This window comes from Phascolarctos cinereus, unplaced genomic scaffold (assembly GCF_003287225.1).
Source record: "Phascolarctos cinereus isolate Bilbo 61053 unplaced genomic scaffold, phaCin_HiC Scaffold_726;HRSCAF=1367, whole genome shotgun sequence".
In the NCBI taxonomy this organism is placed as follows: domain Eukaryota; kingdom Metazoa; phylum Chordata; class Mammalia; order Diprotodontia; family Phascolarctidae; genus Phascolarctos; species Phascolarctos cinereus.
Window position 1 is genome coordinate 372,839,892 of NW_027556098.1, and position 15,804 is coordinate 372,855,695.

Below are 15,804 nucleotides of genomic sequence, written 5' to 3' on the forward strand. Positions count from 1 at the left end.
TGAGTGGTTCTCGTCCACCTTGGCCAGGGCGAGCAGCGCCCGGGCCGCCCGGCGCATCATGTCCACGCTGGTCGGCTCAAAGGGGGGGGTTCTGCATGTGCAGAAGGCTGGCCTGGCTCTGCTGGAACTGCGTGGCAGCCAGGCTGTCCTCCAAAAAGCCCAGCAAGTTGCCAATGCTGCCCTTCTGCACGGCGATGGCCCGGGCGGCCAGGCTGTCGCCCTGGGCCAGGTTGGCCAGCAGCACCACGGCCATTTCCCGGCACACCGGGTTCTTTCGGTCACTGAGGAAGCGCACCATGGTGCTGTACAGCTTCTCCAGGCGGCTGAAGGGGGGTGTGGCGAGGATCAGGTCCACGTTGTTGTCTTGGATGCTGAGTTTGCTGAGGGTTTCCAGAACCAGTCTCTGGGGGGAGAGGACGGCGTTGGGGCCCAAGGTGGGGAAGGGGTCCTGGGCTTCGGCCGAGGGGCAGACCGCCCAGTGCAGGAGTCCGTCCAGCACCGGCAGACAGATGCTCTCGGGGTATGGGGACAGGTCCAGTTGCCCTGAGATGTTGGCGAGCGTGACCAGGGTGTTCTCACGGAGCATCTCCAGGCAGTCCCACCACCACTCCACCTTGTTGCAGCTCACCCCTTGGTCCTGTTCCTCCTCCTTCTCGTAGGTCAGTGGCGCCTGCTTGCGCTCCGGGTGCTTGTGGTGCAGCAAGATGAGCTTGCCGAGGATCAGCAGCAGCCCCGGGTGTTTGGACATCTCAAAGTCGTTGCCCGGCACGAACGACAGGCTCCGGATGGTGTTGGAGACGCAGACGCAGCGCTTGGCGAGGGAGTCCTGCCAGTCCAGGAGGGTGCACAGTGGGGTCTCATCCTTACTGTGGGGCTCGTCTTCCAAGATCTTGATATTCCGGTGGCTCTGCACGGGATTGATGCCAAAAGGGAACTTGCCACTTTCCTTGGTGGTCTCTGCATTCTTGGCCCCCTCGTCAGACAGGGTGCTGGGCCGCGATGACAACATGTCATCCATGGTGGCAGTGATCCGCTTCTCCGAGGGGCCGTCGGGCAGGGGCCCCTCCCTGTCTCTCACGCCTGGGGCCCCCTCGGCTGCTGGAATCCGCTTTGGGGGGGCCACGGGCGCGGGCTCCCGGGCCTGGCTCCCAGGCAGCTCCATCTTGCTCTCAAAGTGGGTCTGGATGTGCTCAGTAGTGTCCCCGCCACCGATCCGCCAGTGCAGAAGGCCGCTGTCAAACTCCTGCACTCGCCCTAGTTTGTCCGAGCAGTCCACCACAAAAGGGTCGTTCTTCTGCACAATTTTGACAGGCAGCTTGTCAAACTTGCTGACAAGCTTCTCCTCACTGCTCTCCGAGAGCACCTTGTCCTTGCCTGCAAATGCAGCCTCCTCCTCTTCCTCCTCCTCCTCCTCCTCCATCTTGGGGCTCAGAAGCTCCTCCTCTTCCTCCCCCTCCACTGGGGATGGGCTGGAGGCCTTCTTGAATCTCTCCGGATCTAGCAATGTTCTCTGACCTGGGTCACCCACCTCATACTCCTTCAGAATGCCGAAGATCTCGATCAAACAACGCCGGAAATATTCCACGAGGAGCTCCAACAGTCCTGGCAGCTGGAACAGAAAGAAGAGGTGCCAATGAAGAAAAAGGGCCACAAAGGCATTCTACCGTGGAGGCCCCCCAGGCTGCCGGCTCAGCACACTGAGCAAGGGATCCCCTGGCCCCGAGCTCTCATCTGAGCCACCCACCCCAAGGTCTTCCAATATTTAGGAAGCTTCTCTCTCTTTTAAGGCTGGTCATCACTGGAATACAACAGCAGACCAAAAGACTTCTACTTCATCTGCTTAAAGGCAATTATTATGCCATCCATCCCTTAGCTTCCCCAGCCAACCAGATAACGCTAGCTCTCTTATCCATTTGACCTGCTTAGGTAGCTCTCATCCCCTCCCACACTGGCATTTCCCTTCGCCTTCTCTGGATCCTCTTCATATCCTGGTTGACAGTAGGGCCCAGAATTGTACAGAAGACAACAGAACAGTGGGGACAGATGGCCAAGGATCCTCCCTTGGTCTACCAGAAAGGCCTCAGGAGTCTATGGAACATCAAGGAGGGTCCTTTGCTCTCCAAAGGTCAGGCATTCTAGTGTCTTCACAGAAAAAAAAATGACTCTGTATTCTAGGCTTTCACGTCCTCTTTTATAAAATTTGGAGGGTGGGGATGCAGTGGACACAGGGACAAGATAATACTTTAAAGTTCCTTCCAGCTTAAGCATTTTATGGCTCTAAATGAGTGCATTAGCATCATACAAGTGTGAACACAAACCCACTCCCATTACTGGAAAAGGTCAAAAAGTCTATGTCTTCCTGACCTTCTGTCAGGAGTTTCAGCTTTGCAAATAGACAGGACTTAAATAAACAAAAGTTGCTTTAACATTAATTTTGACTTTTCCCCACATTCTCACAGCATAGTTTGAAAGCGTTAGGGACACGCAGGGAAAAAACTAACACAGCAAAGACACGTGGACTTGACCCATCTAGAGCCAAGAAGCGAGGCTGAGAACCAAGGGTCCCTGGAGAGAATTCAGAGGGTCTGTGCGCTTGGAGAAGAAACAAATTCACATCTTTATTTTCACCAACCTTTAACCGAAATTTAGCCTTCCCTTCGATTATGACTGTAGGCAACCAACCCCAGAAGCAGATAAGCAGCACATGTGACAGAGATCACAGGTACCATCGTATCACATTCCAGTTGTTGCCGATACTCAATATACCACTTATGCTCATGACTGCTTTGAAATCACTGTAGTTATGAGACCTGCTGCTAGATCACACATGATTACAGAGTGTATTTCAAATATAACTGGTTTCCTTTGTAATCGTTACATATTCCACTTTAGGCTTTCAAAAACATTATGCTGAGAGGGGTCCATAGATTTCAGCAGACGCCAAAGGAGTCCAGGACACAAAAATGGTGAGAGGTGATTTCCCGTGGGAATATACTTTACTGATTGTAGGAAGAGAATCCACATTTCATTTTATATCAACATCCAAAAGCAATTAAAAATATTATTCCTTAGCACCTGTTCCAACCTTCAAATTTCCTCCTGTATAGACCAAGTTCAATGGCAAAATGATAAACTTCCAAGTCCTTTGGTCAGAAGAGTTTAGAGGGAAGGGGCTAGAAATGATGAGAGATAGACATTAGCTCATTCTGGGGTAAAGCACAGCCCCTGGGGTCATTGATCCAGTGCAGGAGGTCAGGGACCGTCACAAATCTAGACTCTGTGCCTAATCCAGGCTCTACAACACACAGCACCTTTCTTCTCCAGCTATGTCCCAAGTCCCCCTCCCCTAGCCGTGGGCACTCACCTGGCCCAAGTTGAAGGTCATGATGCTATTGTCATCATACAACAAGATGTTAATGGTGTCTAAGGCCCACGTACTCTCTGCCAACAGCCCCGACTTGAGGGACATCATCACTCGCCATGCCTCTGGAGTTCCTGAAACACAGCACCCCCACCCCCCCACCAGTGTTTTGTGGTCACCCAGGTGGCTCTTTGGGGCAGGCCCAAAAGTTGGGCTGTAGAGGGGTTGAAGACACCTCATCTACCCACCCTAGAGGCTTTTCTAGCCTCATTCCCCTCCTGCCTGCCTTGCCTAGAGAAATTTACTAGAGTACTACAGCCTTTGGCAATTATGTGCCACGGGTTTCTGAGGCCTCAATGGTACCAGAGCTGGTGCTTCCATTAGGCTGAAGGATTCCCCTTCTATGTGGATGGCAGCCAACCCACAGGTGGAGGGGGCTTGAGAGAGGTCATTAAGTTAACTCTGGCCATCAAAATGAACAAAGCTGATGGGATGTTCAAACCCAAGAGAAACGTTTTGTGTGTTAGTCCTTTTTTGGAGTCTTGGAACAGAAATCAGGAGAGGTCAGCATGTTCTCCTGGAGTGGCACTAACCAAGAATTTCCTTTGCCACTCTCCCTCTGCTCTGGATAAGAAAATGATTTGTGAAGGGCCCACAAGGGCCTCTCCTCATCATGCTGACATTAAAGCAGATGGACGATAGGCCAGCAAGGGAGATCTGGGCTCTGCTGTTGGCTCTGCCACTGACTGTGACTTCTGGCAAGTCTCTAAACTGCCATTTTCTTGTGTGCGTACCACGGGGAAGGTGGTGAGGATTGGGCAAAATGAAAACCTTGCAGGTCCCTTGCAGCATTGTGTGAGCTCCCCAAGGCTCCCCAGAAAGCCTGAAATCAGCTCAGTACAAGGACCATCAAGGTTCCAGACAAATGGCCACTCTTGCGGCAGAGGAGGGAGGCTAAAGTTTGGTCCAGGTTGAACCTTTCTCAGTTTTGGAAGTGATTCATCGCCCCCGGCCTCCAAACGGAAAAGCAAGCTGAAAGCTGGCTCTTCTTGGGAAGTCTCCTTACCAATATCTTTTGTCGTGAGCCGCCTCCTCGGTTTCAACACAGGCTGTGTGGCTTCCACGGAGCCAGGAGGGAAAGTAATGTCCCGCCTGATGAGGGGGGGCTGCACAGGGGCAGGTGCTATGTGTGAGGCAGGCACTGGAGGACCTGCTTTCTGCATCTTCATCCCCGAGTGCAGGAACGGAGACTTGCTGGGCGACGTGCGGTTCTCCAGGGGCCGGGGAAGGGGGGCGGGGCTGGATACCTGAGGAATGTGATTCTGCATGCTGGGCGGGGGCTGATAGTTAGACTGAGGGGGCCTTGTCATGGGGGGCACAGGGGCCGAGGGACCATATGGAGGCTGGCGGGTGCCATGGGAAGGCCACGGGCCCTCGTGATTGACCCTCTGATCTGTGTGCAGCATTTCATCTGTTCGATTCACCCCATGGTAGGCAGGCCCCTGGGGGGCAGAGCCTGTGTTCTGCCGATTGGGGTAGTTGTAGCCCACATCATTGCGCCCCTGCCACATGGTGCCCTGTTGGGGGCCCTCTGTAGTTGGCTGCATGGGACCACCCATCATCTGGGGTGGCATGCTCTGCTGGGCATTTGAGCCAGGGGGTGCCGAGACCCGGTCTCGGCCAAACTGGAATGGGAATTGGTTCTGAGGGCCTCCTGCCGGCCGGCGGTCAGCACCAGCAGCGGGATAAGCGTTCCCATATTGGTTGTACACGTCCTGCTGGGGAGATGGCTGGGCTGGCTGCTGCTGGCTGGCTGGCTGGGGCTGGGCCGGGGGCAACTGCTGCTGTGGTGGCTGGCCTTGTCCGCTACCGTACGGCACGCTGTACATCTCCCCTTCGTGTCGCTTGGCTGGAGGACCATAGGTGCCATCCATTGGCCGCTTATAATTCTAGGAAATGGACAGGTAGAGGGAAAGGTACGTATAGCGTTCTAGAGACAATGGGAGGGTGTAGCCAAGATGGACTCGACACCATCAGGTGGGGTCTGCGGATGCAGGGGCAACAGGGGCAGAAGAGCTGCCTTCAGGAATGATTCCTGAAAGCGCCAACGGGTTCTTCCTTCCCACTGGCTCTCTCCTCCTTCCCCCTATGTTTTCCCTCTACCCTTAATATTTTTTATCGGTATCCTTTGTTTTTACATCCCCTTCATTTCCCAACACAGGCCTCCCTGAGCTCTGAAAGCTATCTTATATGACAAAGAATAAAAAAAGTAAGAGAAAAAAAGCAGTTCAGCAAAATAAACCGATTCTTTAACCCGATTGAATATTATGAGCAGGTTGTGTGCCCTTGACCCCCCTGTCAAAAAGGATTCTTCCCTCTATCTCGTATAGCAACAAAAGCAAAGAGCCATTGTGGCAGGCTGACTCCAGGGCTGGCCTGGGGCGTATGTCCTAGTCCTGAGGAGAGCTCTTTGGGTCCATCAGGGCAGACACAAGATGCTACAAAATGACCCAGCGTCACCACTGAACAGCAGAGACAAGTCAAACACATCAAAACAGCTGACAACATCTGCTGCTTTCCATCAGGCTGGATGAGACCACCGAGAACGCTCCAAATGTGAGTGACGGACCCGATTTCGGGGCCCCTTCCTCTCCCCCGAGGTCCACCCTCACACTCACCTGCTGCTGCTGTTGGTACACTGTAGTTTGCTGGCTGGGGAACGGACTGCTGGAAGGGGTGCCTTGAGTGGAAAACTGATTGCCATAGGAATCGTGTCTGCAAGACAGAAAAAAGAGTTGAGGAAGAGCAGAGAGAAGGGGAAGAGCATTCAGAAAGCTGTGTGACGCAGAGGCCAGGCCCGTGCTCACTGACCGTTGCTGCTGCTGCTGCTGCTGCGGTTGCTGCTGCTGCTGCTGCTGCGGGGGGTAGCGGCTGGGTGAGTACATCCCCGAGTCTGGGTTGGAAGGCATGAGGTTTGGCTGCGGGGCCCCGGGGCCCATGTTCCCCTCAGGCCCTAGTCCAGGCTCCGCCCTAAGCCAAAGACAAAAGCACAAGGACTCTCACACTGGTGCTTCCAGCGTGAGGATGGACAGTCAGCAGCGTGGGCAGCAGTTTGGTTTAGTGGAACCCTTACCGCCCAGTTCTGTACCAACTGGGACCTCAGTCAAATCACAAGCTCTCTGAGCCAGTTCCTCCAATTATAAAATGAAGGACACACTTCTTGCACTATTTACCTCAAGGAGTTGGGCGGAAAACAGTTCATAAGACCCAACGTGTTAGAGACAAGCTCCTATTATTTCAAAAGTTCTTGAATCTATGCCAAGGAAGGGGGGCACTCACCTCACTCTGTCGTAAGGGCCTCCATATGGGTAATGTTGCCTTTGTCCCATTGCCATATTCCCCAAACCAGGGCCTGTGGCACGGTTGTAGGGGTCCCCCATCCCACTGTTGGGGCCCTGCCCTGAGGACACGAAAGGATCATTTCCTGGAGCTAGAAGTAGAAGACAGGAAGACAGTAAGAAAGGTAGGTAGGTCTACTGGCCTCTCTTCTGGAGACAGGAGAATATGGAGCTCCAGAAACAACTGAGGGGTATCTCAAAGCTTAAATGTGACTTGGCCCCTGAGTGCTCTAAGACAGACTCAAAACACAACACACACGTCTTAGCTGGGAGGATGAACTGACAGATGACAAGGTAAGGGCTGAAGAAGAGAGGAGGGAGAAGGTGTGAAGATGGTGCCGGAGAAGGCGACATCCTTAGCATGCTACGGTGGAAGAGTGGGGAAGGACACCAGGGCACAGTCACCTTTCCTCATGCTGCCGTAAGGATCCTTATTTGGCTCATAAGACATGCGCCCCATCATGTCAGAGGTATTCATGCTGGGCTGGTACCCAGGGTTTGGAGTCATGGAATTTCGCTTTTGGAACGTGGGGTCGCTTCCATCAGCAAAGGCATCCTGAATCCCCACAGAGTTGCTCCTGCTCGGGAACCAGAAAACTGAATGAGAAGCAGAATCACCCCCTCCCCCTCCCCAGTCCTCTCCCAGTGACTGCCGGTGAAGGCTGAGGGCTGACGTTCCACTGCCAAGTCCCTTCTGTGTTAGACTGAGCCTCTGGGACTGGAAGGCAGTTCCCGTGTGACTGAGGGGGGCTACCACCTTGGTCCTAGGACTGATCAGATTCCACTCTCCCCCCGTTACCTGGGCCCCAAGCCTGGTGCTAGTGTTACCTGATGCCTGGCAAAGGGGGCATCTGACTATGAGGGGTGGATGCTGGAGTTGGTGGCTTCAAATCTCCTCCTTCTGCCATGGAACTGCTGGTTGACTGAGGGGTTTGTGGCCCCTGCATGGACCCTGACCCCGCTGCAAACAGAGACGGGAAGAATGAGCAGCTCTGCAGAAAGTTCCTAACCTTTGTACGTATTTCCACAGAAAAGTCCACGGATGAGGAAAGCTGGGGAGACACCTGTTAGGCACAGGTGACAATTATTCTCCTAGAGCTATTTCTTCAGTCCTTACTTCTTTTATCCATAAGAAGCACCATGAGAAGAAATAAGGGGGACTGAAATGAACAGAACAACTCCGGGCTTTGGAGACTCCTAGCTGCTCGCCTTCTCCATGTTGAGGGCAAGGCTCGACAAGGAGAATTTACAATGACACTGCCAAAGCTGGTGCCCTGAAAAACCAGCAGGCAAAAGCGACAACCATCCAAATGGGAGGGGATGCTCTGGAGAAACCCAAAAAGCTGGTGAGCAGGCGCACGGGAGCTCCATCTGGCCTTCCTCTGGTCTTCTCCACCCCCAAGCCCTGGGCCTTCCTCATTGTAAGCACCAGACAAGCTGCCCTCACCCAGCTTCACGCACTCCTCGAAGCTGGAAAGCAGCGAACTCCTCGTAATTAATGTTTCCATTAGTTACCATTCCCAGCACCCGATATCCCATGGCTTCAGCCGAGCTGGCTGATGAGTCATTTCAGCTATTCATTAAAATCCTCAGAGGTCAGCACCAGGGCATGTTTGTTTACACCCCACCTTCCTGGCACCCTGTCCATTCTCCCCTCCCGGCTGTGGCCGCAGCTCTGCGAGGAGGGTGGGCAGAGTCCCTGGCAGCAGGGAGTTTCATTCATAACCCCTCCCCCGCCCTCTGGCCTCCCCATTCATTTCCATCTCAGCTCCCCTGGGAATTCCGGGCTCGGCCTGAGCCACATTCTAAGGCGCTGACATCAGTGAGTGGAGGCTCCCAGACATCCCCAGCCTCGCCGCCATTTGTTGTCGTCCCCCCCCACCCCCTGCTGGCCCTCCCACTCGCTGATTTACAAACATTTGGCGCCTTGCCAGGTGCACACTGAGAACTGAAACCTAGCGGTGGCACGCCGGCTACCTCCTGGCCCTGCCAGCCTAAAGTCCTCGTTGGGCTCCCCGTTCCAGGCCGGGTCACACATAGCTTGTGAAGGGCCCTGGTGTGGGAGAACTCGGAGGCTGCACCCCTGGGGGTAAGGCTCCTCCGCTCCCCGAAGCAGGCACCCATGGTCATCCTGCCCAGGGCTGGCAGGAGATGCCCGAGGCAGTCTCACCTGGTGATGGCGGCTGGATCTTGGGCTGGGACTTCTTGGAATCTGCGGCTGCAAAGATATCCGGAGGAGGGTCTTCTCCCCGCTCAATCTTGCACTCAAACGCATAGAGACACTGGATGTACTGCTTCTTCAGGGAGCTGGCAGCGCTACTGGAGGTGCCCACGTTGAGGTTGGTGGCCAGCTCACGCCACTTCTTGTTCTTATTGACCTGCATAACCAACCAGGGGGTCAGGACTCGGCCGGGGAGGACCAGAATGACTCTTCTTTGCAGAAGGGCCTGATGCTCTGGGAGCTCCTGGGACACTTCTACACTCCTCTACCAACTCTCTCGCATCCACAGAGCACTGAGGCTGAATGCCTCACTGGCCTCCGCTTTCACCAACTGGTAACCCCGGCCCTCCTTGGGATCAGAATGCAGTCAGAGAAGGAAGTCAAGTTCTGCCTTGTTCAGGTTGTAGTAGAATTTAGAAGGTAAATATGATGGAGAATAATTTAATGCAGACATTCTTCACTATACGTAACATACGGGTTCTGAAAAGTTCTGCATCAATCCCATCCCAGTGTGACAGACGCCACAGCTCACACAGCAGGAAGGGTATCAGACTTGGAGTCAGGGGACACAGGTTCGAGGTCATGGCCCAACGAGTCATGTGACCTTGGTCAAGTCATTTCCATACTGTGAACCTCAGTTTCCTTTTCAGTAAAAAATGGGGATAATCATCCCTGCCCCTAACTATTTCACAGAAAACCACCCATACCTGTACGTTGTTACTCTATAAAACCACAAGAAGCAGAGGCTACTTAAAAGGACCCTCCAGGGACTTCTTTGGTGAGGAGTGATCACTCCCCCAAACCATGTGTCTGTCCAGTGGGTGCTACCCGTGTAAGTTCACTAAGCCAGGATGACGGTTAAGGAGGAAGCCCGAGCACAATGACCACAGACAGCACTTTGTCTGGGGATTTTCTTCACAAACGCTCCTCGGCTGTTTTGTTTTGTTTTTTAATTTTGTCTCTGCTGTTTTATTTGCGCAGGACACAAATATTTCTCATGAGCCTGGCTCTAGGGGAGATGCAGAGTGACACAGTTCCTGACCTCATAGGGCTTATAGTTTAGAAGGGAGAAAAAGACAGGGAAACGAATAGGGATCAAGATAAAAGTACTTAGGAAAGTGCTACGTGAAATCCCAAGAATGAAAGATCGCTTCTGAGGGAGATGCCAAGACTAAGATTCCTGCAGGTAAAGCTAGGAATAGGAAATGGTGGGAGCTGAGCACTGTCTGCTGTAGCTACGGCCAGAACAGGCGTTCCAGAGCAGACTCCTGCTGTGGGGTCGGGAGCTCCTCCAGAACAGTCTGTCATTTTTGCTTTGAGACCTTCCCAAAAGCCAGCTTGGGGTCCTGCCCACAGTGGGTTCTCAGCAGTGTGTGATGCTGACTGAGGTAACATGATCCTCCCCGCTACCCGACACGCATCCTTCTCTCTGACCATTTCAGGCAGATCTCCTAATGGTTCTCCACGGCATCCTATGCTCTCCCTCCCATCTTTTTCCTTCTACCAAATGTCCCCTTCTTCTTACTTAAACCTCTAAATGTTACACGCCTATTTAGGTGCAAATCAAGTTCCCTTTCCTCCAGGAAGCTGCCTACCAATTTATTTCCCATTTATTAGTCTTTTCTTTGAATTCCTATTGTACTTATGGTCAGAAGCATATAATTTAGCACTTAATTCATATGGTTACAGGGACCTAAATGATCCTCTAGAAAGATCAACAAAGTGGAAAACTGAGGCTTAAGGTGTGCCATAACTTGTCCACAGTGCCCATGGTCAAAAGGCAAAGAAAACCTCTGTCCCTAGACACTGAAGACCTTCTACTGCTGCCACCAAGTCGAGCTGCTCTCATCGCCTGACGTTATCTGGTGTTGACTCGGTACATGTTTTAGATTTACTTTAATTCATACACGTCACCCTCCCTCCCCCTACCTGCCCCTCATGAGATATAAGGCCCTCAAGGGTCAGAGCTATCTTGTTTTTGTATCTGTAGCCGCAAGGTCTAGCATGGGGCCTGGCACATATGAGCAATTAATAAGTGCTTACTGACTGATAGCTCCCCTTCAAACAAAGTCTACCATTATAAGGACTTTGGCTTCTACCCTCAAACTGCAAACTCCTTGCAGGCAGGGAGACTATCTTGTGAAACTTTTCAATTCTGAGCAGTGTCTGTCCTGGTGCTGTTCTCAAAGCGAATGCTTAATAAATATTTGCTGAATGACATGCAGTTGAGCAATGGAAGCGGGTTCATTATGTTCTATAAGGCAAATTCAATCACTCAATGCTTTTTTTCTAGTGCAGAGGAGCACAGCACCAGGCGCAAAAGGCAGGGCTTGCTCTTGGGGGTCTGGCAGCCCCTCTCCTTGGTGGAAGAGACCCAGGGAGACTGGGAGAGGACAGAACGTTTGCTTTGGGACCTGCCAGTCCAGGGGATGGGAATTCACATTCCACATACAGCTGGCTCATGGGCTTTCATGAGATGCTTTCTGATGGTGACGTTGTTTTGCTCTCTTGACTGAGGTTTCCAAAAGAAAAAAAAAGCCCGGCTTCATTTGGATCATACAGCTACTCCAAACCCAGCTATAACCCCTGGTCCAGACATCGCTCTAGTGACTGCAGGCCACAGGAAGGCAGGCGTTTCCAGGCTTGTCTGTCAGCGCCCCTCTCCTTGGTTTTGTCAAATCAGACTGTAAATAACTGGGGGCTGAGACCCGCAGCTGTCTCTTTTAAGATCGCAGCTAGTCTTTAGCGTGACATCTTGTGAACAGGTTAGGCACCTGAACTCATCTATTACGCCTGCTGTAGAAAGCTTGGTACCAGACGTCAGTGAGCTCTGGAACACAGCCCTACTCAGCTACTTGACTGACAACGTTTCTTCCAAAGAGCTAGAGATCGAACTGAATGGAAGGTTCCCTGAGAACCAGTGACTTCTCTCTCTAGCCCCACTTAACGCCCGCAACTAAACCTCCCCTGCTCTACCCCAACGGCTTGTAGCCTTCCATTTATCCCACATTTATGTCCTCTGTTAAGAGGCTGGCATTTCTGTCCTTACAGGCCAAGTGACTTTTAAATGTCTCAGACATTAAGCTCCTGGAGAACAGGGACAGTACGAGCCTCGGACCAATATTGTATGAGGCTTTATTAAAAGACTGCCACCTGATAAAATCGTTTCGGTGAAGGGAAGGAATCTGAGTTGTCATGTACTCACCTGAGTCAATCCGCCAATCTCCTTCACAGATACGTAGAGGCGGTAGAGGTCCAAGGGTTTCCTGCCCACAGCAGGCAGGTTGGTCATGCCCATTGCTTTCTCTTCCGTGAAGGCAAGATAGCGGTCCACCCAGATCTTCCTCTCAGGCTCACCCCCTAATTCGTACAACTTGGTGATCTTCTCATTGGTGGTGGTGGAGGAACTGGACTTCTGGAAGGGGAGGGGGCAGGTCAGAGGGTCATGGGAATGAGTCCTAGATCCCAGGGCTGTTCCAAGGCTCTCCCAAGGTTCTAACTTAGGGGTGGAGAAGGGCAAGAATAAAGACAAAGAAGAATACAGGGTTTTCCCACCCTGAGTTTAACTAAGAATGAGATCTGAATTGTTTTTAACTCAGGCTGCAAGATTAAAGAAGAGTCAGTTTTTTGGCTAGTTTGCTGGAAAGAAAGTTGCCACTGCAAAGTCCTGGACACACCTCTCCAGAGTACAGTGAGAGCTAGAAAGGCCTTCCAAAGAGGACTCCAAGGATAGGATTGAAGAGCGACCCATACGCCGCTGTAACAGATTAGCTACCTTTTTCTAAGGACACAGAAGGATGAACTAGATGGCCTACGAACAGGGGTTTCTGGAGGCCCTGAAAGTCAACAGATTCTAACTTACTTTTCTATTCTATTTTTATTTATTATTTCTATTTTGTAGAAAGAGAAACTGAGACCCAGAGATTAGGAATGGTGTAGTTATACAACTCTAGAGAAAGATCCATAGGAGGTTGGATTTCCAAGCTGCTGTCCTATCAGACCATGTTGCTTGTAACCTTCATGGGTAGCTAAGGACCCAAGTTTCATCTTCCACATTCCTAAACTGCACACGGTTAGACGTGGACCATTACGACTGCTCTGAGCACAGCAACTCAGGCTGCCCGTCACCATTTGATAGCAAGGGCACTGCTCCAGGGCGAGCATTAGTTGGATGGGTCGGAATGAAGGAGTCCTTGACAGGAAGGAAGGAGGGAGGAGCAAAAATAATGCTTAGCTACTGGAAGGGAGCTCAGAGATCACCTGGTTCAATTAGCTCATTGTATATGAGGAAACTGAAGGCACAGTGAAAAGAAGCGACTTGCTCAAGGTCACCAAGAATCCACGGCAGAGCCAGGACCAGAAGTCAGGTCCTCCCGTTTCTTAGTCTAGTGCTCACGTACTACCCTCCATATCTCCAGTGTGCATGAGCGTGCGCGCACACGCACACACACACACACACACACACACACACACACACACACACACTTTCTCCCACACCCGGCCTTAAAAAAAAAAACCCATAACCCAATCGTTCTCAAAATAAGAACTGCAGACTATTAACAACCTCATGAAAGAATGCTGAAAATCACAAAGAAGAGAAAAATAAACTAAAATAACCCTGAGATCTCCCCTCTCATCTGGCAAAATGACAAAGATGACAATATCAAGATAGGAAAAGTCATGTTGGAAGGGCCGAGGGAAGACAGGAATCACAACATACTGTTGGTAGAGGTATGAATCAGTTCACCCATGTTGGAAACCAATTCAGAATTTTGCTAAGAAATGATTAAAATGTCCAATACTGTTAACTCAGAGATCCCACTGCTAGGCACCAAGTGCCAAGGAAGTGAAAGACAGAGAGGTACAATATAGAGCAAAACAGCAGCACTTATTACATTAGGCAAGAAGTAGGAAAAAAAAAAGAGTTACCAATGGCTAAATAAATGAGGTTTCATGAATATAACGGAATATCATAATACCATAAGAAATAATGAATATGAAGAAATCCAGAGCAGCATAAGAAGACTTACATGAAGTGATGCAGAGTGAGGTAAGAGAACCAGACAAATTATATGCACAATGACTACAACAACGTAAACTGAAAGGAAAAAAATGCTGTGTAATCATAATAAACAAGCTTGGTCCCAAAGAAGAGATGAGAAATATACATCCTTCCCTTTGAGAGGAGAGGGATTATGGATGTAGAATAATGCCCATCATGTCAGACTCAACATGATGGTTAGTTTTGTTCAACTGGTTTTTTCTCCTCTTCTTTCTTCACTTTTTGTTATAAACAATGGCATGTTGACTGAGGGGGGGGAGGGCAGTGCATGGAGGAGGGGAGAAACAGATATTCAGAAATGAAGATGATGTAAAAACAAAAGACAGCAGTTAAAAAAATAACAAAATGGGGGTGGGGGATGGGTAGAGGCAGTCCTCACTGATGCCACTTTGGTATGCCCTACCCCATAATTCATCCCCATTCTTCTTTTCTAGCCAGGGAGAGGAAAGAGTTAATTAAAGACGAAGCTTTACCTTGGATTTGGACTCGGGTTTAGGTGTTCCATCTGCCTTGTTGTTCATTTTGGTGGCTGGCGTTAATTTGACTTCCCCGAGACCCATCATCTCTGGACTAGCTGCCATCCCTAGAGAATGAGGGAATGTTTAAGCCTTATACCAGCTCTGATCCCATGAACCTTTGCAATAACCAACTAAACCCGGACTTACCTCCTGAATTGTTGGCTATGTTCCCACCCATGGGATAGGGGGGGACCCTGAGGGTTGATCATGCCAGCCATACTGTTAAGTCCTTGCCCATAAGGAGGCCCAGTTCCCATCATGCCCCCTTGATTCATATTGGGATATCCCGGAGGCCTGAAGAGGGAAGGCAGAGACAAGAAAGGTGGGTGTAAATTAGGAACTTCAAGTATGCAGAATTGTTCTTCAGCTTGGCAAGAGGGCGGTATGAGACAAAATCATCTAACGCCTAGGTTTGTATGGAGAAAACTAATGGGTCCCAATTAAACAGAACTGTGCAAAGGCTGACCTAGATAGTCTTATCTTCTATCTCCCCACATAGGATGCCTGCAAGAGGGTTTAGAAGCCCTAAACAGGAAACAGTAGTTCCATTTTAAGATGTCAAGGCATCAGAACCAGCCTCACTGAAGGCTAGTAGCTCCCCTATGTCTTTCACCTGTTTTGCTACATCTTATCCTGAGTTTTCATCTCCCCTGCCCCTGGCTTCTTTTCCCATTAAAGGTCCTGTCTGGCTGAAGATCTAGCCTAATGGCTTGAAAACTGAGGTCACTGTGATGCTAACTGGTCCTGTCTCTGTTTCTTTGGGCCAGTATTGCCACCCCCTTTCCCGCCCCACTGACCTGTCATGGAGACTGCATTTCTAGGACTTTGACTGCTCTGGGTATCTTTCTACCAAATCTACTCTTTACAGTTACACTTATCCTCCCTAGAGGAAAAAATAATCCTCCTCCTCCCACTTCTTCTGTAGTCCATCCAAATCTCGATAGCTTAAGATCCTTTAAAGTCGCAGGTACCACCAACGATGCTGGGCTAGCTGCCTGAGGGCCAAAGGCCAAAGTCAAGTTATGACCACTGGACTCAGTCCTGTGAAGCCACTACCATTTCCACCAATGGTCAGGGAAGAAGACCAAAGAGCTGGACTTTGTAGCCATTAAACTCAATCACTCAAGCCTCACAGACAAGAGCCAAGGGATTCAGACACACATTAGATTGTTCGCTGGCTTTTCTTCAGCCCTGGCAACCCACACTGGCCTCTCTTGGCCACCCATATCAGGCTGTGCCTGAAG

At 50.9% G+C, this 15,804-nt stretch overlaps 1 protein-coding gene across 1 annotated transcript in view; it reads right to left on the minus strand.

The window, feature by feature from the left end:
- The window catches only part of ARID1A (AT-rich interaction domain 1A), a 92,462-nt gene that overhangs the window by 1,493 nt on the left and 75,165 nt on the right, over positions 1-15,804 (minus strand). Inside the window, 14 exon segments of the mRNA XM_020983205.2 lie at positions 1-87; positions 89-1,609; positions 3,365-3,495; positions 4,428-5,310; positions 6,040-6,136; positions 6,233-6,391; positions 6,701-6,851; positions 7,165-7,337; positions 7,588-7,720; positions 8,930-9,137; positions 12,186-12,395; positions 14,516-14,625; positions 14,708-14,750; positions 14,752-14,854. The exon segment at positions 1-87 is cut by the window's left edge and continues 1,493 nt beyond it. Of these exon segments, the coding sequence (XP_020838864.1) occupies positions 1-87; positions 89-1,609; positions 3,365-3,495; positions 4,428-5,310; positions 6,040-6,136; positions 6,233-6,391; positions 6,701-6,851; positions 7,165-7,337; positions 7,588-7,720; positions 8,930-9,137; positions 12,186-12,395; positions 14,516-14,625; positions 14,708-14,750; positions 14,752-14,854 (4,009 nt within the window).